The sequence below is a fragment of the Pseudorca crassidens genome, chromosome 20, assembly GCF_039906515.1.
Source record: "Pseudorca crassidens isolate mPseCra1 chromosome 20, mPseCra1.hap1, whole genome shotgun sequence".
Lineage (NCBI taxonomy): Eukaryota > Metazoa > Chordata > Mammalia > Artiodactyla > Delphinidae > Pseudorca > Pseudorca crassidens.
Genome location: NC_090315.1, coordinates 12,657,649 through 12,684,783, shown reverse-complemented (window position 1 = coordinate 12,684,783; position 27,135 = coordinate 12,657,649). Strand labels below are relative to the sequence as shown.

At 52.4% G+C, this 27,135-nt stretch overlaps 3 protein-coding genes across 4 annotated transcripts; 1 reads left to right on the top strand and 2 right to left on the bottom strand.

The window, feature by feature from the left end:
* Positions 1-1,892: 1,892 nt before the first annotated feature.
* Positions 1,893-9,288, bottom strand: RPS19 (ribosomal protein S19). Of its 2 annotated transcripts, none has more exons than XM_067721258.1 (6): positions 9,202-9,288; positions 8,664-8,734; positions 8,290-8,390; positions 3,310-3,493; positions 2,830-2,884; positions 1,893-1,957 (listed from the first exon to the last, which is right to left on the bottom strand). In XM_067721258.1, the coding sequence occupies exons 2-6, from the start codon at positions 8,732-8,734 to the stop codon at positions 1,931-1,933; spliced, it is 438 nt and encodes a 145-aa protein (XP_067577359.1). In that variant the 5' UTR covers positions 9,202-9,288; the 3' UTR covers positions 1,893-1,930. The 2 variants fall into 2 exon arrangements, with proteins under 2 accessions (XP_067577359.1, XP_067577360.1); XM_067721259.1 differs by lacking the exon at positions 9,202-9,288 and adding an exon at positions 8,836-8,860.
* A 4,077-nt stretch (positions 9,289-13,365) lies between these two features.
* On the bottom strand, positions 13,366-17,562 carry DMRTC2 (DMRT like family C2). Its single transcript, XM_067718783.1, has 8 exons — positions 17,339-17,562; positions 17,095-17,252; positions 16,736-16,812; positions 16,289-16,469; positions 16,014-16,140; positions 15,149-15,209; positions 14,818-14,992; positions 13,366-13,891 (listed from the first exon to the last, which is right to left on the bottom strand). Exons 1-8 carry the CDS (start codon positions 17,560-17,562, stop codon positions 13,845-13,847), a joined length of 1,050 nt encoding a protein of 349 aa, XP_067574884.1. The 3' UTR covers positions 13,366-13,844.
* Positions 17,563-22,612: 5,050 nt separating this feature from the next.
* LYPD4 (LY6/PLAUR domain containing 4) lies at positions 22,613-24,289 on the top strand. Its single transcript, XM_067719707.1, has 4 exons — positions 22,613-22,679; positions 22,879-23,022; positions 23,481-23,807; positions 24,087-24,289. Exons 1-4 carry the CDS (start codon positions 22,613-22,615, stop codon positions 24,287-24,289), a joined length of 741 nt encoding a protein of 246 aa, XP_067575808.1.
* Positions 24,290-27,135: the final 2,846 nt, after the last annotated feature.

The window sequence follows — 27,135 nt, the reverse complement described above, 5'->3', positions numbered from 1 at the left end:
TAGGACACAGTTCCTCTTCTCTGGCCCTCGGGCCTTCCCTCCTTCCCTCCAGGGACCCAGGTGTTCTGTTGGGTCCCTCTCTGTACAGCAGGTCATTAGCCCCTCTGTACTAAAGTTCTTCCTACAACCCCCATGTAGGAAGAAGTCTGGATCCAGACGCTGCAGCCCTTAGGAATTCACCTCCTTCAGCATCCTTCCTGGCTGAGCCGGTTTCCAGGCCCTCGACTGCCTCCCAGTGGCTGAAGCCGCCGCATTGTAGGCCCTCTCAGGCTCGCTGGCCTGTCTGGGCACCTCCACCTCCCGCTTACCCAGCACCCTGGTATCTGGCACTGTGTGAGCAAACCAGACGCTTGGCATTGCATTCCCAGGACGACTCTGGGAAATATCTTCATCCTCAATCAGCAAAAGAGGAAACTTAGGCCCCAAACAAGGACTGGCTGAAGGCCCTGCCCAGGAGTGTAACCCTTTGGGCCTAATTTTCCCTTCTAAGGGACAGTGCCCTGCAGTGGCTACAGCCCAGGTCCAAATGCTGGCTTTGCCACCTCCTGGCTGTGGGACATCAGGCAAATTACCCAACCTGTGACCGATCGTCCCCATCTCCAAACTGCGCCTTTTGGTACCTATTTCAGAGTATTAAGTGATATATTTATAAAGCACCTTGCACGTGGCAGGCTCTAGTCCAGTGTTTATTCAGATCAGATCTTCCAGTCCTGACAACTTCCAGGCTGGGGGAAACGACACCTCCATCCCCCACTGGGTGCAGGGGACTCTTTGGTTTGATACTTTCCATTTTGGACATCTCGGTGCATCAGGTGTGCCTTTGAGCCAAGACTCGGCATCTCCCCGAATCCCTCAGGTAGGGGTAAGCAGCTTTACGGGCAGGAGCACAAGGCCGAGGGTAAGTTTGCTCAAGGGCGCACAGAATTTTGGGCAGTGTTGGAATTTGAACCCAAGTCATTGGGAGTTCAAAGCCAGGCTTGGCACTGGAAGGAAATGGCTTTGATCTGAGGAGTAACTTGGGATGGGGGAACCTCAGGGGTCTTGGCCTAGCCAGCTCAGGCCCAGCATCTTAGTTTTCCCCAAATGGGAGGTGGGCCAGGTCTCAAAGCATGAAGGGGACCCTTCCAAAGCTTAGCACCTGCCTACTGGAAGCCCTTTGCACCTCCCACCTGGACCAGGAGACCAATCACAGGTGGGGCTCCCGTCCCATTAGTGCAAAGAGCCAATCAGCATGCAGAACTGTGGTGGGGGGCGACACCAGGAAGGCCCTGGGAACTTGGCCTCTATGCAGGGGCCATGCCCCTCCCTCTGGGAAGGAAGTAGCAGCCCCTTGCCCGCTGGGTCCCTGCTGCAGCTTCAGCACTGCATCCCAATTCTTGGGGCAGGTACAGCTAGCTCCATCTTACAGCAGGGCCCAGGCCAGAGATCCCCAAAGTGAAGGCTCCCGTGTAGGTCAAGAAAAGGACGTGTATACTAGGCAGGTCACCTTGGGCTGGAAGCACACGAAGGACCGCCCCGAGTGACGGCTTTCCTTGTCCACTTCCTTCCAGAGAAGCAGCACCTGAGCCCCAGGGCCCTCCTGTTTTGTTTCAGCAGGGTCCAAGGCTCCACGTGGGGCCACTGCTTGAACTTTCCGTTTCTTTTTCTGAGACCCGCAAAGGCAAGGTGTGGGAGAGGAGCAAGGGCCCCCTGGGTCTTGCACCACCGTCTCGCCCACTTGGGGCAGAACCGTGTGAACCTGGAAGGCCAGGCCTCAGGTTTCCGAGGCTGTTGAGTACCACAGCCATCCAGGAAAGGCCCTGGCCCCCCTCTTTCTCAAGGGAAGGGAAGTGCAGTGCAGCACTCCTTCCTCTTGCCCGGTCACCCCCCAATCAAGAGACCCAGACCAGGACTACGAACGAGGCAGTTTATTAACCCAGCATCGTTTGTTCTAATGCTTCTTGTTGGCAGCTGCCACCTGTGGAAAAGATGGACAAACAGTTAAGATCAGTTGTGGGGTCTGTGTTCAAGCACGTCACAGTAGCTCCCCAGTAGCTATGGGGTGCCAGGCACCCTGATTCGTGGTTTACATGTATTCATCTCATCCGATCCTCACAATCTTGGGTATCCTCCTTTACAGAAGGATAGAACTGGGACTCTCAAGGAAAGAGAGCGTTGTCGTGTGTTTCCAACGTCTGCCCATCACTCCACACTGCTGTTTGTGCCAGGCCCTGCTCTGCCCTGAAGAGCCACCTTCTCACTCCAGGCCACCCCCAATCCCCAGAGGGCTGACACCTCCGTTCTCTTCTGACACTTAAGTGACTCAACAGTCCAAGACTCCCAGGAGGCCTGAGTCAAGAGGTCATGCCAGACCCCGGGGGCCTCTGTTGCCGTAGCTCATGGAATCCTCACCACCTCCCTCCGAGGCAGCCAAAAGCAGATCTCTCTACAGGCGGGGAGCCTGGCTCCAGGTGAAGGGACTCTGGCCCAGGGTGTCTACAGTCAGTCAGCATCTGGATGGAGACCTGGGTTCTCAGGCACCCCAACACTCAGTAAGCATGAAGACTAAGGAAGAAAACACTGCAGCCGGGATCAGAAGGCTGACCAGGAAGAGGGAGTCGCGTGTGCGGAGCGTGCCCTGCAGAAGCCAGCCCGGCGAGCCGCACCCTGGGCCTCCCTTCACCCAGGCACCTGCATTTTCAACCAGCCCCCACAGGAAGTCTGTCAGAAACGTTCTTTCTCCTGCACCCTCCTCCCCTGGGCTGTGCCCCTCCAGGGGAGGAAACTCCCATCTGACAAAACCCAGGTTCCAGAAACACCCAGGCGGTGACTGAGGTACCCAGCCCTCACCTGTCCAGCGATTCTGTCGAGATCTCTCTGTCCCTGAGGTGTTAGTTTGCGGCCCCTGTGGGAGAGAAGGGTCATATAGCCCCAGGTGAGTGCAGGCTCCCACCAGCGTCCCTGATCCCTGCCAGGCCTCTCCTGGACACGAGCCAGGCTTTCCAAGAAGGCACCTGGCCACAGGACCACATGACACCAGCCAAGCCGCACTGAGGTCCCTAGTCGGCTGCATTCCAACAAGCTGGAGGCTGGAGTGGGAGCTCCCCTGGGAGCTGATGGGGTGCCGTTTGTGCAAGCATTAGATCAAAAGCCCCGAAAAATCAATTGGGAAAAGCTAACGAGCAGGATAATGAAAGCGGACAGTCGCTAAATTACCTTCCTGGAGCCTGGAGTAGTTAGCCAGAGAGGTCGGGGGGAGGCCCCGCGCTGTGCACTATTCTGAAGAACCCCCTGCCTGGCTGGGGGGCAGGTGCACCCCCCCCCACTTACCCATCTTGGTCCTTTTCCACCATTTTCAGCCCCTCCAGGGCCTGGAGGACCCGCCGGGCCACGCTCTTGGAGCCTCTGCTGAAGTGGCTGGGCATGACACCATTCCTCTGACGCCCCCCGTAGATCTTGGTCATGGAACCAACCCCAGCGCCGCCCCGGAGGTACAGATGCCGTGCTGTGGAAGCTGGGTGGGAGGCAAGGGAGACTTGAGAACCCTTCTCAGGCAGAGAAGACGCTTCTCCACAGCTGAGGCAGCCTTAGGAAAGGGCCTTGCTCAAGGTCACAAATCTAGTTGTGTGCGGCAGCAGATTCTCACCTCACCGTTTTACGGTCAGGGAAACTGAAACGTGAGAATGCACGCCAAGCCCCCGTACCTGACCACCCCCCAGTTCAGGAGACTGGCGCGCACAGGTAGTGGAGGGACTGCCGTAGCCACGTGACCAGGCAGGCAACCCGCCCCCCCCAGGGACTTGCTTAGCTGTTAGTGCCCAGCTGCGCTGCGAGGTGGACCTGAGTTTCTGTGGGGAGAGTCTAGCAAATGTTTAAGCCGTGACTGTCCCCCTTCATCTGCCTGGGAGCTCTGAAGGGCAGCAGAGCTGGAGAAGAGACCTACTGATCCTCCCACACCCCAGCGCTGGAGAGCTTAGGTAACAGTGGTAGCAGAGCTGACATCCTATGCAGCGGATGTTCCCAACCTGGAAGGTGCGTCACCCACTCTGTGGACTGGGATTCTGGTCCCTTGACGGGCTTGGGCAAGTCCCTCACCCACCCTGGCCAGCCTCCTTGGAAATCCTCTTCTGTTCAACTGGAACACGTGCCTGCCAGGCCCTATGCCATCTGCTTTTCACTCTCTCGTGTGAGGCGGTAACATGGCCTTAGCAGCCCGCCCGATACTGTGGCCTTGGCAAGTCACCTATCCTCCTCACCTGAGAACCGGGACAAAAAGTACCTCATTGAGCGCTACTGTGAAGATGCCATGAACGCGTCAGGTGCTACTTTCCTGTATGGAAAAGGTTAAATTCCACAGAGTACTCCTGGGCTCACGCCACAAGCTCCGTAGGGACAGCCCCTCCAGAAGGTTCTGCTCTTCTACCTCAGGGGGCCACTGAGCTTTGAAGAACTGGGGCCCAGACGCTGGCCATCACACAGCCCTGCCTGGCTGAAAGCTCAAAGGTAGGGATTCAGATCACCCCAGAGACCAGCACGTTAGATTCCCCTTAGTCCTGAAGATGAACGGGGGAGCCGAGGACTCATTCCTTCAATAATGACTTGCGCCAAGAGTCCCGGGGCGATGGGCCATCTCCATGACCCGCCAGTGTCCTGAGCTGGGGGGAGGGGGAAGTGGCCAGGTGAGGTAGGCTCCTCCTTCCCTCCAGCTGCCCCTCCCAGAGCAGTTCCTGCGTACAACTTGTTCTCAGCCTCTCTCCTGCCCTCTAAGACCGTCTCCAGATACAGCCACAGGCTTCAGGGGCCAACAGTGCAGCACAAACCATGGCCACTTCTCCAGGACCACTGTGCAGCCTCTCCCTGATACCACTGCCTTTGTCCTCCGCTCACTTTAAAACCACTCTCCTTGGTTCTTTTCGTCCTCACCCCACCCCCCAGGTCTGGGATCTGACCCTCTTCCAGGCACCAAGCAGCCCACCCACTGCCAGGATCAAGAGTCACCTGTTACAAGCCACCCCCCACAATCTTTCTGCCAGGTGTGACCTCACGGAAAACTCGCCTTGAAGACCAGTGCAAATGCCCAACGGCTACGGCCACCCCCCCTGCACCTGTCTGGTCACGCCCTGGCTCTAGGTGGAGATCTGCTCTCCCACTTGGGCTGCGGAAGTAAGAGCCTTACGAAGGGGCTGAGATGAACACTCCTAATTTCACGAACGCCTGGAAGAGGCTGCACACTAGAAATGAATCTTGCTGAACCAGGACCAGCGCTCAGCCCAATCTCAGCACGGAAAGGGGCGGGCTGTCTGGTACATGGGGTCTGAACCCCAACACTGCTCCCTGTGAGCTGCGACAGAGTCCACCCCCTTCAAGTGGTCTGCGCCATGGTACTAAGGGGAACAACTTACTTCAACCCTGAGCAGTGACTGGCAAGGAACAAACTCCAATAAAGCTCAACCTTAGTTTCTCCCAGGGGGAGCTTCACGTCTTTCTTAATGACGCATAAAATTATCTGGTGCGGGAGAATTCCCTGGTGGTCCAGTGGTTAGGGCTCTACCCTTTCACTGCAGGGGCCTGGGTTCAATCCCTGGTGGGGAACTAAGATCCTGCAGGCTGAGCAGCACGACACACACACACACAGACACACCACTCAGGCGCCCCAGTCCCACAGCTGCTCACCCACCGCTGGACACCTACTGAGACACACACTGTGTTCTTATCCTTACCTCCCCAAGCAGACCCTTCTGAGAACTGAGGTCAAGAAGCCTGTCTAGGGCCACACTGCACCACTCCCTTTCAAAGCCCTGCAGTGGTCCCCCCTTGACACTGCTCCTCCCCCTAGAGCACTCTCCCCACTCCCCTGAAACAGGCTCTCTCTCTCTCTACACCTCACCCCTCACACACACTGCCCCCTACACCACTGCCTGGTGAGTGCTCACCCCTACAGCTCTGCAGCTCTTGCGGACCACCCTCAAGGCCCTGCCATCTACCTCTGCCCTCTGTATCCCCCATACCTGAGGTCAATAGCTGTCCACACCGTGCTGGCTCTTATGTCTCCAGCATTTGACCCCCACTGCCCTGTTGCCCTCACTGCCAGAGCTCAGCCTCCCAGGACAGGTCGCTATCCCACTGTGCTTCAGCCCCAAACCCCTGAGGGGGCCCACGATCCAGAGGAGGAAAAGCAAATACGGCAGACTGTGGTTTTGGAGTCAGCCTGCCACACCCTCCCACGGCCGTCACAGGTCTGTATCTCACTTTTCTCCTGGGTAAATGACTATCTCCTATGACTCCACCTGTCCAGAGTATGGACTGACCAAACTAAGTGGGAGCACTCTCGACTCCAACAGAGGTCGGCAGACTTTTCCTGTAAAGGGTCGGAGAGTAGACCATGTAGCCTGTGGCATCGGCAACGCTTGCCTGTCATGATTTTATACAAACAGACATGGCTGTGCCCCAACAATGCGCACACAACACACCCTGGTCTAGAACCCTTACACTGTGCCACTAGGGCAGCCGGGGAACTGAAGTCAAAAGCGAGCGTTGGAAATGCCAAGGGAGAGCAGCAGGGCAGGCAGAGGACGCACACCCAGCGTGACGTGTTGGCGAAGGCGCGCAGTGGGCAGAAAGGGGCCGCAGCAACCGTGGAGACGGCCAGCAGGCTCAGCTCGGTGTGTGTTACCCAGGGTCCTTTCCCCATTTCCCCTTCATCTCTCCCCACCTAGAAAAATAAAGTACAAAACGCTGCCAAGGGGACAGAGCTGCCCCACCTCCAATCACGACAAGAGTCGGGTAGACTGTGGCATCAGCAGCTGGCAGACCACAAGCATGTTAACCTCCCTGACATCAACTGCAAATCGGGAAGTTTTTGTTAGGTACAGGTTATACAAAATATGCGTATTCACCTGATCAAACGGGAAAAGCTGTGAGATTCTTTCTCCTCATCTTAGATCCAAAGTTGCCTTGCTTGACCTATCGGCTCTTGGGGCATCACCAAAGAGCAGTCAGGACCAGGCACGCCTTGCTTCCCAAGATGGGTGGATGACAGAGGTAGTGGTGGTCTCGTCCAGGCCCCGTCACCACTGATTGTGCGCCCAGGGAGGTCAAGTCAGCTCCCCTTCACCAGACCCGTTTTTCTACCCAGATATGCTGCCCATCCCACTCATCTCAGACTTGACCTTTTAGTCCTCAGGGGTCAGAGACTGTGGCTGAGCATGCTGGCCCCTACGCCCAGTCTAGGGCCTGAAAGATTGGCCCACCAACTACAAAATACTTCATGCTCCGAGGTGCTGGGCACCTTATACCAAGGCCAACTCTTCTCAAGGTCATTCTGGAGTTTTGTCCAAACTCTGCTTCCCACCTACAGACAAGCTCTGGTCAGGACAGAGCCCCCACTTCACACAGGATGGCTGAAGACAGGAGAGGCCGAGAGCCTTTAGTGAAGGCCCTGTGCAGAGGCTGCCACCTTGGCACAATCCAGCCTTGAACCCCATCCCCTACTCCCAAGGTAAGCCTCCGTGGGGGTGACTGGAGAAACTTGAAACATTAAAGACAGATGAGGCAACACTAGCACTAGGACTATGCAATCAGGGGCTACACTTAAAATCAGTCCTTCAGGGGCTTCCCTGGTGGCACAGTGGTTGAGAGTCCGCCTGCCGATGCAGGGGACACGGGTTCGTGCCCCGGTCCAGGAAGATGCCACATGCCGCGGAGCGGCTGGGCCCGTGAGCCATGGCCGCTGAGCCTGCGCGTCCGGAGCCCGTGCTCCGCAACACGAGAGGCCACGGCAGTGAGAGGCCCCCGTACCGCAAAAAAAAAAATCAGTCCTTCAAAATCATTACTAAAGAATTAATAAGATAAGAAAAGGGACCAGTACGGGGTGACCATAAGGTTTTCTTCAGGGCACTTGAGGCTTGCCAAGATCTAGAGCAACGAGTGACCTGATCAGATCTCCAGCCCCTTAGTTACGAACAACTCATTTAACAAGACAGTCTAGTGTGACGATCTGAACAATAAAACAGACCCATAAGCATTAAAAGGACAATGCCTCTCTCTAAAATGAACCACCTCCAGGCAAAATACGAACACTCTACTCATTTGTCCCTGGGTCCCCCACAAGACTCAGAGGAAAGCACAGGTCCTCACGTGAATCTCTTACAAATGAAGAAACAGATTCAGAGTACAAAATAATTGAATGTCACAAAAAACATGCAGTGATAAAGTCAAAGATTTCTCTCTTGTTATTTCTGGGGGCAAGTAAGAGCTCACAAAGGGGACACCCAGCCCCCCACGCCCCAGCCAAAGGCCCCAGTTCCTCACCAGCTCGTGTGTAGAACCAATTCTCATCATAGGGAGCGAGCTCTTTATGCTTGGCCAGCTTGACAGTGTCCACCCATTCAGGGACTTTCAGCTTCCCGGACCTGGGACCAAGACAGCGAGAAAGGCACAATTCAGGAGTCTCCACAAACTCCATCCCAATTCGCTCCCCTCAACACAACTGTAGATCAAGAAGAGCCCAATGTGTCCCAAAATACAAAGAGACTGAAACTCAAACACAACTCAGGCCTCATGTAGAAAGGATGGATCCCACAGAGACCTCCAACAAGCCTCCCCAGACTGAAAGCCTGCGGGCGCTGAGGGATCAGGCAAAGGCGACAGCCTCCACCCACTCGGACCGCAATCCCCACACTCACTTTTTGAGGAAGGCTGCCAGAGCTCTGACGAACTCCTGCTGGTTCACGTCCTTTACAGTAACTCCAGGCATCTGCGGGAAAAATCGAGCATGTGAACACGGGATTGATGGAGACGACTGACAAGGGTCGGGGGCCAGCCCCAACGCGATCTAAACCGTCGCACTCTCCTTACTTCCGAAGGCCCTACTTCAATTCCCCGCTTTAAAGACCCCTGCGCCTGTGGGTCCTACAGAACTCACTGACGCCCATGGTCTCTCCGGGTCGCACGAACACTACCTGCCCCCGTTTGTGAAGACGCTGTATGACCCCAACCCCTGATTCTGGGGTCCCCCGCACTCCCCGCTGCCCACCAAGCCCAGCCTCGGTTCCCGGAGAGCGCGAACCAGACATGCCCGGGCCTGCAGCTCGCACGTGGCCTCAACTCCAGGGGGCGGGGCGGCCTCGCGCGAGTACCCCGGAGCTCCCAGGCACACGCTCCGGGATCGCGAATCGGGCCCCGACACCCCGCACTCGGTTCGAACCGGAGCACTCAGCTTACCGTGCGGCCTCCAAGCTGCCAGTCAGGGAAAAGGGAGCAACGGGGTTTCCCGGGCGCACAAGTCGGGCGTTGGTTATCGCGAGAGTTCCGAGAACTCGCGAGAACGGGGTTAGTAAAAAAGCGGCCGCGCCTCTCTCAGGGCAAATGTGGCTTCCCCTCCGTGAACGTGGGAGGGTGTGGCGTGAGGGCGGAGGCTTGTTTCCTCCCCGCCCTTCCTTCTCCTGCAGCTTGAGGAGCTCTCGTCTTGAGTTGGAGGGAATCTAGCTTCGTTTGCGTTGATCATGCATGGAACAAACAGCGGCGGAGACTGTATCTCCTGGCGGAAGTTATGGGTGGGCAGGAAATAAACAGACCTGGCTACTCCTGGCGCCACCAGCGGGACGACCACTTTTCCGGGTGGAAGTGGCTTTTCTGGCCGGAAGTGGGGCTAGTAAGGGCGGAACTGTGACCGGGAGAGCAGGGGAAGGGCAGCGAAGAAATGTGGCCACCACCTACCCTTCCTCAACCAGCAGTACTCGCGAGAGCGGAAGGGGACGGAAGCCGCACCCTTCTTAGGGCGGAAATTGCTTCACCACAGCCCAGGAGAGCGGAGTGGGAATGAGGCAGTGGAGGCGGGGAGCAGATAAGGTCAGGGGCAAAGGGACAGAGGCGGGACCTTCCGAGAAGCTCAGCTCTGCCTCCTAGCGCCTGAGTCTCTTCGCAGTTAGTGCACACATATTAATTCTATCAACAAATACTTTTTGTGTGCCTACTCTGTGCAAGGCACAGGTAAACATTATGTAGTATTACGTGCATTATCTAGTTTAATCCTTCTAAGGTCCAACACCCAAGAACACAAAGAACACACCTGTGGTTTGATAAAGTTGCTAACTTGCTGCAAGGAGAAAACATTTTTTTTTTTTTTTTTTGCTGTGCGCGGGCCTCTCACTGTTGTGGCCTCTCCCGTTGTGGAGCACAGGCTCCGGACGCACAAGCTCAGCGGCCATGGCTCACGGGCCCAGCCGCTCCGCGGCATGTGGGATCTTCCCGGACTGGGGCACAGAACTCGTATCCCCTGCATCGGCAGGCGGACTCTCAACCACTGCGCCACCAGGGAAGCCCAAGGAGCAAGCATTTAATGTGAATCCTAATGTAAACCATACTGTGTCAGTGTAGATTCAGCCGGTGTAACAAATGAACCACTCTGGTGTAGGATGCTGGTAGTGGGGGAGGCTGTGGGAGGGCCGGGGGACTATGAGAACTCTTACTTTCTGCTTAATTTTGCTGTGAACTTAAAAACTACTCAAAAGAAAAAAAACCCACCTCTTAAAAAGTGGTTCGAGGGTAGGAAGTTGTTTATGTTGTGATGAGGGGAGAGGCCACGTTAGAGTACATTAACTCTGTAGGAAAAAGAAATTCCTAAGGAATCAAGACAGCGTGGTTCACTTAGTCATCTATTCTGAGAACGCACAGAGGAGTTGCACGCAGGCCCTGCCCTCTGAGAGTACTTATTCTTGGAAGGGAAGACATAGTTGGACAGAGACGGGCACAGCTCAGGGTGATCAGGCCTGCAAACTGCGGGCCAAGGGCCCCTAAGGAATGTAAGGAAGTCTACCTAAGGGGCTTATCAGAGACATTGTCAGATGAAAAGGATGGGGGTCTATGCAGGGCATGGGTTATAGGACTGTCCATGTGTCTATATTGGCGGCTGCAGAGCCAGCTACACAATGGGACGGGGATACAGAATGAGGTCTACATGGCCCAGGCAATGAGGGTCTGAGTAGAGAAACTGGATGGGCATGGGTGGTATGATGTTGATTCTACATTGCTCAAGGAGTGTGGTCTGGAGTGGAACAGGTTCACATAGGGCTGACATGAAAGGAAGCATGGATTCCCAAAGGGCAGAATGTAAAATGAGCTCCTGATGTGAAACATGGGTGTCTGTGGGGGAGACTTGTTTGGAGAGAGGAGCAGGATGGTGCTTCACATCTGGAACCTCACTGGTTATTTCTGCAGAACATCAGGATGGTACGTGAAGGAAGCTTACAAGAGGGATGATTTACTCAGTGCCCTATTGGACCTGGGCAACACCTTTCCTCACCTGGCAGTGGGTAATGGGAAAGGAAGTGACACATGAAACAGTGCTCACAGTCTATTGGCTTTAATCTCCAAAGGCTGGTCAGAGGCCAAGGGCCCGCTGGCTCCCCACAACCACAGGTGAAGGATGCTGCAGCCAGAGGAGCATGAGCAATCTGTAAATGTGCCCTTTTCCCCACAGCTGACCTCTGCAGAGCTTCCACCCTTCTCCCTCAGGCACCAATGGGGAAGCCCTGACAATCTGATAGACAAAGTAGGCCTAGCCAGTAGTGTAAAAAGCCCTGCCAGATCTGACAAGAAGGGGAGATGGGCTGCAGAGAAATGGTCTGTGAAGAGTGGCCTGCCCCAGCTCCTTCCTCCAGTCTCCATCACTTTTTTTCCCCTCCCTTTTCTCATGTCATCCTTTAACCTCAAATTATACTTTCTCTTTTACTCTTCCCAGCTGTGTGAGCTTGGTGTACTGGGGACCTTTGGTCAGCCCTGAGTAGCAGGGTCTTAGCCACGTTGCATGTTGCAACGCTTCCCTCCCCCCTTGACTATGTGGGCTTGGTTTTCTGTCACTGGGAGAGCATGGCACAGCAAGGTTTAGGCAGGTCTATTAAGGGTCAATCACACATCTAAGTTAAAACAAGGTCAGGGAAGGAAGGTGTGAAGCAGACTTTGGGCTTTGGTTATCTTGCACTGAGTCCTGGGAAGTGTTGGAGATTTGTTGCTCTGTAATGTTAGAATTAGAAGCAGCTCACCTTCTCAAGGCCCCAAACTAGAAAAGAGCAAGTTGTAATTGGATGCCATCACCATCAATTATCTTGAATAAAAAGAGGTGTAGGTAACATTAGGAAAAAGAATCAGTGATCAGGCACGTCCCTTGAACTTTCTGTTTGGCCCTTCTAAGAGTAGAAATGGGGATGGGGGTCTCCGAGTCTTCATATCTTTGGAATAGCTCACCAGGTCTTCACGTGCTTGGAACAGTTCAAGGAGAAGGACTTGACAGCAGAGGACTAAGAAACAAACGTGAGTAAGACATTATTACTTACTGCTATCTTGAGTAGAAAAATAAAGACTTTTTGAAAAACCCTCGGGACTTGTGTCTGTCTCCTGGAGTCCTGAATTTTTCACTCTATGTATTATAAAAATTACCTATTGATTTGGGGCCTGGCAAGGAAGGAACCTTTCTCCAATATTTGCCTACAAACTTTCACTAAAATACTTGGGCAAGTCACTTTATCTCTCTAAGGTGTTCCTTTGTTTGTAAAATTGGAGTAATCGTGCATAGCTTACAGAGTTGCTGTGAGGATATATGTGAATTGCATAGAGTGTGTACTCAATAAATGATAATAACTGTCACTAACGTTTTATAGGTCCTTCAGAACTTAGATACATGAATCTCTCTAGTTCAGGAAAAACCCTTGATAAAGACTTAACTTGATTCTTCCTGTACTGATTGGTCTCAGTCTCCCCGTTTGAAAAATGTTACGTTAGATTAGCATTAAGTTGACATTCCATTGACTAAAGCTGGCCTAAAGATATGTCTTGTTTGACCTACATAGGATTTAAAGAAGAAAACTGAGCCAACATTTGAAAATTAAGATTTTTTAAAACGAAATCTAGTTTTCCAGCTTCTCTTGAAAAATCAGAAGATATGGCAATCCGGAGCCCACGTTCCTGCCTGGCAACAATCCACTAGGGCCAAAAGGAAGCTACCTTCTTAGGTAGGGCATGCATTCTCAGTTTTCTAGGGCTCCTCTGGCCTTCTTTACTCATTTATATGATCTGCTTGGCCCTGTAGGTATTTCCACTTGTGCCCCTCTGGGCAGCTGGAAACTGTCCATGCTTGGCACAGAGCAGTCACTTAATTATTGAGTCAGTGAATCACCTACCGTGTCTGCCTACCACTCTTTCTTATCTGGCCATAAAAAGAAATCCAAGTTTGTAGTTATTTGTGGTAGTTACTGAATATCTGATTTTCACTTTGGGAAGTGAATTGAACAAGTCCTTTCTGTCAGTCAGAATAAACTAGGTTAGGCTGCGGTAGCAAACAATCCCCACATCTCAGTGGCTTAAAACAATACAGGTTTATTTTTTGCTTACTCACACAAACCTAGACACAAAATGAAAATTCTCTCCTGTTTTCACATGCATGGAGACAGACATGAGTGCACAGGTGTATACAGAATCACACGTCAAATAAATACCCTGGAACGTGAACTCATGCAAAAATCTATTTAGATACTGGTTAACTTAAACTGCACAACTTTCTCTTTGTTGGGGATTTTAAAAGGTCCCAGGATCCGAGGAAGGTAAAAGAATATCCCCCTTCAGCCAAGGAAATGGCCATGCTACAAAAGGAGCCAAAAGCTAACAAGGCACCTGAAAGCTTTAAAACAAGCCTGAAGCTTGTGCTACATTAAATTCCATGCATAAATCTGTAAGTAAAATACCAAATATGCAATGCCTGCAGGCTGTTGCCCCCCTACCCCAGTGAGGCCTCCACCTCTGGGCTTCTAGCTCAGGAGGGAGATGGATCCCAGATGCCCAATATGTAGAGCCACGGAGGGGGCTGGACTGGGTCAGAGAGAGGGGACAACAGGCTGGAATCCTCCTTCTTCAGCAGGAGCTACAGACAGGAAGGAAGGGGGCAGGACCAGGTCACATCTATTTCCCCTCCCAGCAAACCCTCTCGTTTTACCCCATCTAATCCAGGCCCATCTTTCTTCACCTGGATTATAGCAAACACTTCCTCCTCACTGATTTTCCCACTTCTAGTCTTGCCTCATCCAATCCCTCCATCACAGCCACCATACGTGTCTTTCTAAAGCTCAGGGATTCAGAATATGTCCCTTACTCAGAAACATTCCCTTGCTCCCCTTCATGTACAGGTGCTTGTCTAGATGCCCAAGCCTGGCATGCCAGACCTCCATGATCAGAAGCCCCTCCATACTCATCTGCTTCTGTTCCAGCAGTCCCTCCAGTCCCACACAGCATGTCCAATCCACCATTTTGGACAAGAGAAATCTCAGCCTTCCCTCTCTGTCCCCATAGGTGTTTCTCATGCCTCAAGATTCCTCTAGTTCTCTCCAGGTTTGTCACTGAGCTTTCTGAAGGCATCCAGGTTTCCCAAATAGAATGGAAGCTCCTTGAAGGCAGTTATCAAATCTCCTTCCAGGCCAGACCCTTGTTACCTCTTCAGTCCCTCTCCAGACTTCAGCAGGCAGTTTGGGTCCAGAGAAAAAACCTTGGCTGGAGTCAGGAGAACAGGCTTTGCCACTGTCTTGCTATATGCACTCAGGCAAGTCCCTGCCTCTCTCAGGGCCTCACTTTCCTTGACATCAGGGCACTGGACATTTGCTTTTGAGTACAAAAAGGATAAAACAGATTCACTGAATAACTCTCAACTGTAATCCCAGGGGCTAGGTTGAAAAGCTTGGGGCCTGGGCCTGGGATCTTGAACTTCCTGATCTATTTGGTTAGTCCCTGCTTACTCCAGTACCTCCATTTCTCAGTCATGCCTATCCCATCCCCTCCTTTTAAGGAACAGGTTACCTGGTGGGCCACAGGGGTGGCGCAGGGAAATCCAGGCATGGTTGGAAGGACCAGAAGGGGTCAGGCGGGGAGCCTGAAACGAATCTTTCAGTCCCATAAGAGCCTCGGCTGCCTCCCACTGCAGCTGCCACTCTGAGGGGTCAGAGGTCCAGTCCAGGCGAGAGGCTCTGGGGGCCTGCAAAGGAAAGAGAGAGAAGCAGACTGGGAATCCCCACTTCTGCCCACCCTCCAGGTGCTCCCTCTGCCCCTGGTTACTTCATTATCCCCTACTCTTCCCTTCCCCAAGCTCAACTTCCTCCCAGGGTCCTGGGTCCCAATTCTTCCCCAGGACCTGTGGCTGCAGCAGAAGCGGGTCTGGGGTGCCACAGGGCTGAAGTTTCAGAGTCGAGCATCTGGAAATAAGGAGAAAAGATGCCAGGGGGATTAAACATGGAAAGACAGGTACACATGGAAACAGGGGCAGGATTTTGCTATGTTCTGATCTGGGAATCTGAGTGCCTGCTGGGTCATTAGGCTTTGTGGCCTTGGGCAAGTCCCTTCCTCTGTTATGGCCTGCTTTGTTTTCTGTAAAATGAAAATATCTGTCAGCTTCTTCCTACCAGGGCTACTGTGAGGATTATGGGAAATAATTGGTGTCCGCTAAAAAAAAAACCTGACAAAACATCTAGAGGGATTGAGGTGACTGTTCCTGCCCTACCAGAGTCTGGTTTCCTTCCCTCCTAGTTCCCCAATCGCTATGGAACTTGAGGAGCAGCTTGGCTCACCTTTAGGAAGCTTTCTCTAATGGCCTTTGGCCTCTCTTCTAGGCCTCTGAGGCTCTTAGCAGCATGTCGTCCCCCCCCCCCGCCCCCCCACCCCACCCCCACTTCAGCAGGCAGTTCAACCCTATCTTATCTGTTTAAGTGGATTTAATAGCCACTACTTGTTTAAGGCCAGGGCTCGTGCTAGGTGTATTCCATATATTATTGCTAATTCTCATTATTACCAAGAAGTAGTAGTGTCTCTGATTTACTGACAGAAAAAAAGGCTTAGAGAGGTAAAGATACTTGTACAAAGGTTCACAGCTAGGCAATGGCAGACCTAGGAGAGCTCTGCCTCACCCATTAGCCTGTGACCTTTTCTTCTTCTTTATCTACTATGGTATCCAGCACAGGGTTAGGCACATCATAAACACATATCTTTTTCTCCCTACTCACGTGTGGGGCAGGGTAGAGGGCCCTTGGGATTCTCCAGAAAGAGGAGCCATCAGTATTGGGCGAGATCCTGAGCAGGCTGGGAGGGGCCCATGAGTGGGCAGCCAGAGGGCAGTGCCACGGTCAAAGCCTAACGAGGGTAAGAGAATGCAGAGCGTATGCAGAGGTCATGGCTTGTCTTCCCTCTTCCTACCCTGTATCTTTTTCCTCTTGTCTTTCTGATACAGTGGTACCTAGTCATTCACATATCTCTTGAATTAACGTTGAATTCATCTTACCAGGGAAAGGATGCAGAGGGACAGCAGGTTCTTGGCATAGCAAGCGGCACACCACTGGGGTTGGTACGGAAAGGCCTGGAGGCAGCCAGTGTCCAGTGGCCAAAGGGCCTGGAGGCACTGGAGTCCGGGGCAAAGGCAAGGCTTCTGGGGGACAGCTGAGCAGCAGAGGCCCCTGGGAGTTCTCCTGCAGGGGGCATAGGTTGGAGTCAGGTACAAGGCTGGAGAAGGAATGGGTATGTTCCAGGATGTAGGTAGGACCCCAAAACTTTAGAGCTTGAAGGGCCATAAAATCCCACCGCTTCATTTTGTCCATGGAATAGAAGTGATTTGCCCAAGATGACACAGCAATTCAGGGCTGGACCTAGAACCCAGGTGCTGAAGGCATACAGGAAGGGATCTGGGCAGGGGCTAAGACAGGGGTCCCCTCAGGGCCCAGTTTTTCCTTACCTTCTCAGGGGGTGTCAGTGCCAGTGGGACTGCCCTATGGGGAGTCTGAGGCTGGGGTGCTATGTTCTCCTTTGCAGCTGTGAGAGACCAGGGAGAGCTTTGGTGAGCTCTTTCTCCTGAGGGCCATCCCACTCCAACCCCAAACTGAATTATCTCTCTCGGTCCCATTTCTACCCATAGACCTCACCGCATCCTCCCAACACTTAATCACATTTTATAGTTGGGGAGGGTGAGGTCCAGAGAATAGAAACACCTTGCCCCAGGTCGCGCACCAATTCAGTGGCAGGACTGGGACTCTTTTTCCTACTTAGGCTTTCCCTGCCCACATTCCTGCCCTGGCCCTGGCCAGAGACACTCACGGTGGAGCCTTGGTTGAGTGACTCCCTTCTTGACACTGCTGGGAGCTTTGGGAGGAGCCGCCCCTTTCCTCATCTGCCCCCGAGCCAGGTGCCGCTTCAGCTGCGCCTCCTCCTGCCTACGCTGGGCCACCTGGGCAGCCATGACTCTTCGGCGCTCCCTAAAGAGGGGGTGGCGAGTCAGAAGGCAGGTCAGCCGCCTTTCGGATGAGGCCCATCCTCTCCCTTCCCTGGATCTCATACTCACAAGACGAGGACACATTTGTGACACTTGCAAGCCTGAAAGAGGCAGAGGCGCTTGTGGCCCTTGAGGTGGGCAGTGACACCGTGACTGCGACAGCGGGCGCACGTTGGAGAGCGACTGACAACTCTCCTGGGGACGAGCTCCCCGCCCTGGGGGGCTCTAGTCTCACCCCCTGTGGCAGAGTCTGAGGGGCAGTGGTGGACAGCAGGCATTTCATTGGGTTCCATGTATCTAGGGGCAGGAGTGGGGGGTCAGGGTGGACACGTGGGCCCTCTCCTGACCAGCCCTCTTGCCTCTGGGAGGCCACGCCTGAAGGATTTTTCCATTTCGCCCACTCCTGGACTCAGCTGTCACCCTTGAGTCTCCCCTGGCTTTCTCCTTCTTCATTTTCCTCACGCATCATCTTTCCCAAGAACCTCTCTCTTTCCTTTCTTGTGTATCTTTCGATCCAAACATTATTCTCCGCTCACATGTTCCTTTCCAGGCAGAAATCCCAGTTTGGGGCATACTCGCGCACTCTCACGCCCTCTGCAGCAGTTCTTACACCCGCCTTCCACCAACACCCCATTCCCACAGTTTCCCCGGCATTCTCTTCAACAATTATCATCCCTCCCTCCTGCATTTATCCAATTCCCACACATAACGTTTATGCTCCCCTTTCAATTCTTAGCCTCACGTATGCCCTGCAATTCAATTTCTCCCCCGCAGCCCTTTTAATCAGACCACTCCCTTGCACCTCAGTAACTACATCTTCCTCATGGATCCCTTGCCTCACTTTCAAGAATTATTTTCATTCCTTCAGCAAAGGTTTACTGAGCCCCTTCCACGTGCCAGGCCCTGATCGAGGCCCAAAGCCCCCTCCCCACGGCCCAAATTCCTCTCTTGCACCCACACGCCTTCCAAACTAAGGCAATCCCGCGCCGTCGCTGCGCCCGGCCTTTACGCGCCTTCGCCCATTCCCAACAAGCAGCCTCGAACCGCGCCCGCCACACCTCCCCATGCATCTGTTCCTCGCGTGCACCCCCTTCTGCAGCTGTCCCCGCGGCCTCGCCCTGCTCCAGGGTCCCAGGGAGGGCTCGGGGAGCGCGCCCAGGGGCCTCGGTGGGGGATGGGCGAAGGGGCCGCGAGGACCGTTAGTGGGGAGGCGACCGTTGTGTGGGGCAGGGAGTCCAGCGCAAGACAGGGAGGGGAAGAGACGGGAGGGGCGGGGTCGCGTTCGCGTCGTCAGCCGCGGTTACCACAGCCTCGAGCGAAGTCAGACTCAGGATGAGGCGAAAGAAGGTGGTGGGGCAGTGGGGTGAGGAATGGCCTCGCTCGCGCCACTTTTCCCGCCCCTTCTTACAAGGACCAATGAGCTTCAAGCGGCGCCTTCTGCCGCCGAGGCGAGCGACCAGTGCGCTTCAAGATCCTTCACTGACGGCCCGCCCCTTTACCTCCGGCCCGCTTCTCCTCGCGCCAGACTATCAGGCCAGCCAATAGAGCGTCGAGTTGAGTCTCGCGACACTTCTCCCTCCTTGCGTGATTTGCCTTCCCAGACTGTTCTTTCCCTTTTTGGGGAGGTGGCCAATGGGGCGTCGAGTAACGCTTCCAGGACGAGGCTGGCCCTGCCCCCCCAGGAACGGCTGCCCGGCCCGCCCTCCCGCGCACGCGCAGTCTCGCCCTCCGGCCAGCACTGCAGGGACGGCGCCTCTTGAGCGTTTGTCTTCGTCTCTGCGCGGGCGGTTACTCTTTGCTGTGTGGATGCCCGTGCTTTCGCACTTCTCTCCCGCTGCCCAACTCCCGATCTACCTTTCTCCTTTTATGTTCCCTGTGCTGTGATATCCCTGTTTCCTTCCTGGGTCCCACCTTCTCACGCTGAGCCCCATTCCTTGTGTCTCTTATCGTCCGCGCTGGTGCTGATTTTCCTAACTCTGACATTTTCCGTCTCTGAGAGCCTCTCTCTCTCTGCCTGTTCATCCTGCTGATTTTCGGAACCTCTTTCTCCACGTGCCTCATTCCCTCATAGCCTGGACCCCTGCCCCTCCCATCCTCCTCTTCGCTTCCCGAGACGCTTCTGTGGTTTTTCTGTCTTTTTAGCCTTTTCCACCGTCTGTGTTCATCTTCCTCCCGGATTGCACCCCATTCTCGGTGCTCCACTCTCTAATTGTAGCCTTCTCTGTGCATCTCTACTAGACCCATCTCACGGTTTCCCTCCCCATTCTCTGTGGTGTCCCCTTTTCTCTATGCATTCTGCCCTGTCTCCTTTTCTCTCTTTGAGCCTCTAAGATTGTCTCCTCTCTCCCCTGAGAACCCGGTCCTTGTGCCCCACTCCTCATTTTTCTGCCGCTCCCGATTGTGCTTTCTCTGCTCCCTGCAAGGTTCCATTCCAACAGTTTGCTCCTCCTTGTCTGTGTGGTTTCTCTTTCGTAGGGATAGCATCGCCTCTGACCACCACTCCATCCCTTTTTCCTTGAGGATTTCATTCCACTCTTTTCTGGTTGTGTCCGTGCTTGTTCTCAGATTGCTGGGTCCCGTTGTTTTGCGTTCCCAGGCAGGTGTGTGCCATCTTCTCTGCTTGGTCCAACTCCTTTGTTTGATCCTTTGTCAGCCTTCATTTCCCCTTCCTGTGTCCCATCTTTTCTGCTGGTCTTGGCCTCTTAGTTTGCCGCAGATTTCTGGATTACGGATCCTGTGTCAGGTATTCTGGACAGAGAAGTGTGGCAGAAGTGACCTCTAGCTGGACTGCTGTGCAGGGGGGCAGTACTAGACGAAGTTGGAAAGGTTGTTGGGGGCCAGTCTGGGGGAGGAAGGGTGAGGATGTGTGGAATGCTTTAATGCCAGCTGAAGCAATTGACATTAAACCTTTAGGTAATGGAGAGAGAGATAGGGGGACCAACATTTTTGGAGAGCTTAGCTCTTGCCTGGCACTTTATACTAATAATCTTATTAATTTTCAACAATGACTCTATGGGATATATTACTAATATATTTTATAAATGAGTTCAATAAGATGCACAAGATTACACAGCTAGACAATGGAGAGGTAAAGATTCCAGCGTTGGTCTGTCTTTGAGTCCAAAGTCTATCAACTTTGTACAACCTACAGTGTTTTAGTTATTTCCAGTAATCCCCAGTTCCCCACTTTTATTCTCTAACTGTTGCATAGGCACTCATTTCAGGTGGTTAATGCATATCTTTTAGTTTGTGTGTGTTCTTGCAAGATGTGCGGTGTTTTATGTGCATGATGCTTCAATTTATGCGAATGACATTATTTACTATTTAAAATAATCAGCACTGTTTTTATGATCCATCCAGTGCATGTGATGCGTACATCTAACCAGTTGCTTCTAACTGCTGCATGCTATTCCATGGTGTGCATCCCCTGCGTGTCGCATGTTCACTAGGTCTCAGGGAGGGACGCCCACATTGCCTTCAGCTCACTGTCACCATAATAATGCTACATTCTCATGTGTTCCTTTGTAGTTGAAGGTGGAAATCTCTGTTATGTGTACCTAGGATATACCAGAGATGGCTCTTTGTAAGCCTAATTTGACTAAGTATTGCCAGACTCCTCCCCACAATGAATGATGCTTTGGGTCTGAGACACTGTTCAGAACTCCTCCCTTCCTCAGGGTCCAGAAGAGGACCCTATCCCTGGCCCCAACTACCCCATGAGCCGCAGTGCACAAGGGTCTCTGTAGCCCCACAGTCCTCCCAATGCTCATCGTTTTCCAGCTTTCTGATCCCTCGCCAGTCTGATAGATGCACATTTGGATACATTGTATTCCTCTGATTATTGCTGAGCTGGGGTGTTTCTTCATATGCTTGTTAGACTTTGTTTTTTTTTTGTTGTTGTTTGTTTTTGTTTTTTTTTTCTGTACGCGGGCCTCTCACTGTTGCGGCCTCTCCCGTTGTGGAGCACAGGCTCCGGACGCGCAGGCTCAGCAGCCATGGCTCACGGGCCTAGCCGCTCCGTGGTATGTGGGATCTTCCCGGACCGGGGCACGAACCCGTGTCCCCTGCATCGGCAGGCGGACTCTCAACCACTGTGCCACCAGGGAAGCCCCCTGGTTTGTTTTTGAGATTGCTTCTTCATATGCTTGGTCCATTCCCCTGCTGGGGTTGCTCTCTTTTTCTTGTCAATTTGCCTGAGATCCTTGACCATTCTCGTTTTAAGACTTTGTATGCGCTCTTATGGCAATTTTGGCACTTCATATTATTTTAGAAACTTATCCACTTCATCTGGGTTTTCAAATTTATAAATGTAGAGTTGTTAATGACACTTTTATTATTCTTAGAACATGTGATGTCTGTTAATTTTTATTTTTCATTCTGTATTTTATTTGCATCTTTTTTTCTTGATTAGAGTTGCCAGAGAATTATCTTAGTAATATTGTCGAAGAATGAATATTAGTCTTTTGTAATACTTTTTTGTTGTTTTCTATTCCATTGATTTCTGTCATCATCTTTATTTCTATCCCTTTTTGGGGGGTGCTTTGTGGTCTCATATAACTTCTTGAGTTAATTCATAAACATTTTGTAATTCTTCTTGTTTCCTGATAAATGTATTTAAATTATAAATTTACTTCTGAATATTGATTTAGAAATCAGAGTCCCAAATTTTGATGTGTATTTTAAAAAACTTTTGATGTTGAAATGATTATTGGCTTACAAGAAGTTGCAAAAATTTTAGAGTCCCTTAAACCCTTCTTCCAGTTCCCCATAGGGACATTCTGTATAACTGTAGTATATGAGCAGGAAATTGACATTGGTATATTACTCTTAACTAACTTACAGGCCTTACTCAGTTTTCATCAGATTTTACATGCACGTGTGTGTGTGTGACATGTAGTATGTTTGCTATTATTCAGTTCTAAATACTTTTTAATTTCTTTTTCGAGTCAAGGGTTATTTAGTAATATGTTGGTTAACTCCTACACACACATTTGTTGTTCTGACCTCATTGTCTCTGGATGGAGAATAGCCTGTATGATAGTGATCCTTTGAATAAGCCAGCGTCCTCTGCTCAGCACCATGTCCAGTGGCAGAACCTAAGCAGGAGAGTGAAGAGTCAGGATTTGAGAAGCTAATGTGGGTTCGGGTTAGGTTGGAAGAGAGACTATGGAGATGGGAAGACCTGTGTCCCTGAAGGGCTCAGGGAGCCTATGTTAATGAAAATGATAATCAACTTTCTGCTCCAGAAACAGTGACCCAGAGGCTGACAAGAACTGAGCTTGAGACCTAGATTGAAATTGGTTCCAGACCGAGGCCCAGCATCCAGGACCCAGACACAGGACCATGGGACCTCAGCATTTGAGCCCCGTGCAGCTGCTCTGTCTCCTAGGGGCCATTTCCACTCTGCCTTGTATGTCCTTTGTGGCTGGACCCTTAGGGACCCTCTTGGCTGGGATGGGAGGGCTGGATTCATGTCACTGGGGGAAGGAAAGCTGCATATCTGGGTCCTTCGGGAGACAGGGTCTGTGGAGGCTGAGCTCTTGATTGGCGGTTCGGGGCTGAGAAGGCAATGTGAGGGGCAGGTGACTGGAAGAACATTCTCTCTTTAGGGGCTGGAGCTCTTTTGTGTTATGAAGCAACATCTTCCCTCTTCAGAGCTGTTGATCTCCATAACTGGCAATGGCTTCTGATGAGGAGCATGGTGTGTAAACTGAATGAGGGCTGTGAGGAGACGCTGGTGTTCATCGAGACAGGTGAACAGGGGTGACTTTGCGACATTTTGTTTGCTTGGTCTTCTGACCCCACCTCCATTCCTAGCACCCAGGGACTCTGGACTTGAGTTCCAGATATCTACCCCATTATATGTTTGGGAACAGCATCCAGACATCGGCAGGAGAGGGGCAGGACCCAGCTGGTTGTGGTGTGGGCTGGATAAGAGGACACAATGGAGGTGGACAGATCCCAGGAGGAGAGGGGGACTCTGGGAGAGAAGACAAGTTTGGGATACAAGGGAGAGAGGCGCAGACGGGCTCCTGTGGGGAGAAGAGTGAGGAGAGGCAGATGAGACGTGGGAAATCTGAGTGGTGAGAGGACAGTGGGGGAGGGGCAAAGTTGGTGATGGGGCAGCAGGAAGAGCAGGGCGTGGGCTGGGAGCTTGAACTGGGTGTGGCCAGCGACACTGATCAGAGCTCTCCAATCTTCTGCCCCACAGGGACCAGAAGGGGAATTGTGGGTTTTAAAGGCTGCAGCCCAGCTTCATCTTACCCCCCGCAAGTCTCCTACCTCGTTTCGCCGCCCGGATTGTCCATTGCCTCCTATAGCCGTGTCTGCCGGACATACCTCTGCAATAACCTCACCAACATGGATCCTTTTGTGAAACTCAAGGCCAAGGCTCCTAAGACTTTAGCATCTTCTTCCCATAGTTGCCCAACCTGTGTGGGCGAGCACTCCAAGGACTGCCTCCCAAATTTTGTCACCACCGAGGCTTGCCCCAACAATGCTACTGAGTGTTACAGTTCCACCTTAAAATTTCAGGCAGGTGAGAGAAGAGAAACTTTCTTTCTCAGATGCCTGCTCTAGGCCTGCTGCCTTCCCGTCTCTGAGGGAGGTGGGTGGGACTGAGGTCCCATGGTCCTGTGTCTGGGTCCTGGGGGTTGGGGGTTGTGGCACATAATTCCAAGGAGGAGGGGAGAAGGTGCCTGGTACCTGAGTGTTTGGTGGGAGAGCAGGGGTCCTGGTTTGTGAGGGGTGTCTGGAAGGAGGGGTAGGATGTTTGAGTCTTGAAAGTGTCTCTGACTCCTTGCTCTCTTCCTTACAGGGTATCTCAATACCACCTTCCTCCTCATGGGCTGTGCTCGTGAAAACACCGATATTTTATCCCACTTTCACCATATTGGCAGCATCAGAGTGACTGAGGCCATCAACATCTTAGAGAAGGCCCAGTTTGCTGGTGCAGAGCCCTCTAGTGGGAGACCTGCTTGGGGCATCCTCTTAGGCCTTCTGTTTGCCTTCAGGGACTGACGATCTAGCTGGACCAAACACCCCTACCCCTTCACATAGTGAAATAAAGTTACGGAGTTGCCTTTCTGCCTTGTCCTGTGGTCCCTGAGGGTTGTGAAGGCGTGAAAGGTCTGAGGAGGGCCAGACGTGTCCAGGGAGGCGGAGGGGAGGGGCAGGTAATGGGCAGTGCTCGCTGTGAAGTGCGCAGGGGGCTTGGGGAGGAGGATCATTGGCAAAGTGACAGAATCATGCCCAGCAAGCAGGAGAAACCTAAACACTCCCCTTCGCCGCCGCCTCCTGAGGACGTGGGTTCTAGCCTGGGTTCAGCCATTGACTTGGAGATCCTGGCCAAACCTTCTCCCTTTTTGGGCTTCCATTTCCTCCCCTTTAACATGAAGGCCTTGTAGGGAAGTCATAGGGATTATAAATTCAATTTGAGTGAAGTTTAAAACCATATATTTTATGATAAAGCACCTTTAACTTAAGATGGCCAGAGCACTGACACTGATATGATATATTTGCTGTAAAGAGAATTATGAGAGTTTTATTTTTCTGATATTAAAAGTTACTTAATGAAGACTTGTTTCCATTAAAAAAAATAAAATGAAGGCCTTATGAATTAGGAGCGTGGCTCATTGGTATGAGTCAGATACTGTGGTAGTATCTGGCTAGGGTTTTTTTGTTTGTTGTGTTTTGCTTTTGGTGCAAAAAATTTATTAAATGAAAATGGACGTGGATACAAAGGGCATGTGGTATGTGAGTGAGACATGTTCTGAGCCAGCCAGACTCAAGGTTGCAAGGCCACTTTTTTTCCAGCTTTACTGAGGTATAATTGACAAAATTGCAATATAGTTAAAGTGTACAGCATGATGATGTGATATATGTATACATCGTAAAAGGATTCCTACCACTGAGTTAGCTAACACATTCGTCACCTCACATACGTACCCTTTTCTTTCTTCTGATGAGAACACAAGTTCTATTCTCTTAGCAAATTGCAGTTATATAATACAGTATTATCAACTATAGTCAACATGTTATACATTAGATCCTCAGACCCTATTCATCTTATAACTGAAAGTTTGTACTCTTTTACCAACTTTTCCCTATTTTCCCCCAACCGTAGCCCCTGGCAACCATTTTTTGAATCTCTGTTTCTATGAGTTCAACTTTTTTTTTTTTTTTTGTGGTATGCGGGCCTCTCACTGTTGTGGCCTCTCCCGTTGCAGAGCACAGGCTCCGGACGCGCAGGTTCAGCGGCCATGGCTCGTGGGCCCAGCCGCTCCGCGGCATGTGGGATCTTCCCGGACAGGGGCACGAACCCGTGTCCCCTGCATCGGCAGGCGGACTCTCAACCACTGCGCCACCAGGGAAGCCCTCCAAGGCCCGTTCTTGACCATGGTGTGTGCTGCCTCTGGGCACACTGTCCTGTTGGTGAGGCTGTGTCTTGCCGTGTGACAGGGAATGGCCTTGGGCCCAGTCTGAGCTCTGAGCCTGTCTGAGCCTTCCTGTGTGTGTCTGGAGCCAACTCCAGTTCTAACCTTGGCTAATGATGATGTCTATGGCAGAGAAGATGATGAGTTTGGGGGTCTCTGGGCCTGGGGGCTATGTCAGTTTCTTTTCTGCACAGGAAATTCCCAAAGGTCCTCACTTGGATTGACACATACTCCTAATCCAGAAAGAACTGCATGTGTGCCTCTGCCTGAGGCTTGTAGCATCTCTGTTGGTCTGTCAGTGTTTCTCCAGCCTGATGAGATCTGTAAATAATGTGACCCCCTAGGGAACCCAGGTGACAACACTTCCTTCTCCCAAGTGAAGGTTAGGCTGTCCAAAGCCAACCCAGGGCCCCTTAGTCCTAGGAGTAGGAGTCAAGAAGTTAGGTCCTAGGGCAGTCAGGCTGAGGCAGGTGGACTGACAACAAATGGATGAGCGGATTGAATGAAGGATGGTGGGACAGGGCTGTGTGGAGCTGTACTGCACCCCTCCTCCAGGCATTCCCCACTATGGGGCACCCCTTCCTCCTTCCTTTCCCTGACTCACCCCTAAACTTCCTTTTTGGACAACAGCTTCTAAACCTTTTCCTCATTACCGTCGCAAGAGTGTCAGAGACTTGGGACTTCTTAACGCATCCCAGTGGGTAAGACTCTGCGCTTCCACTGCAGGGGGAACAGGTTCGATCCCTGGTCGGGGAACTAAGATTCCCTCTTGCCCCAGTGTGGCCAAAAATAAAAAGGTGACTCATACCTGAAAATCGCGCTTGAACCATTTCCCACCTTAGAAACACCGAGGGCAGGAGTTGCCCACGGTCACACAGTGAGTCCGGAGCCGGAAGAGGAATCCTGGTCCGGGACACTCACATTCTGGACTCCCCTACCAAGATGGTACTGGGATGTCTGATAGTCTCTCTGCTGGGTGTGGTATTTCCCTCTCACATCACCCGCTTCTCTCAGTGGATTATCCCCGCACGCCCGCCCCACAGGGCGGCAATGAGCCAGTCTACGGGCTCCCCCACTTCCTGTGGCAGGACGTCAGTCCACTCGGTCCCCAGTTTCCCATAGGATGTCTAAAGTACCTTCAGGGCTGCTGCCCACCCCCGCCCGCTCACCTCTAGCTTTGTCTTTTAGCCACCGTCGGCGCCTACGGCTCTTGGACCCCTCTTGGGCCCTTTTCGCGGTCGGGGCCCCACGGACCAAGGCGGTTCCGTCCCCCTAGCTTATTCCATCAATCCTATGTGGTCCCCGATCCCGGGGCTAATTCCAGAGGCCAGGACCGAATCCAGCCGCCAGTCCCGGCCCCTAGGGCCAATCCTTGCTATCGGGCCCCCAACACCACCCAGTCCCGGACTTGCTCCTCTCTGGGTCGCGCCC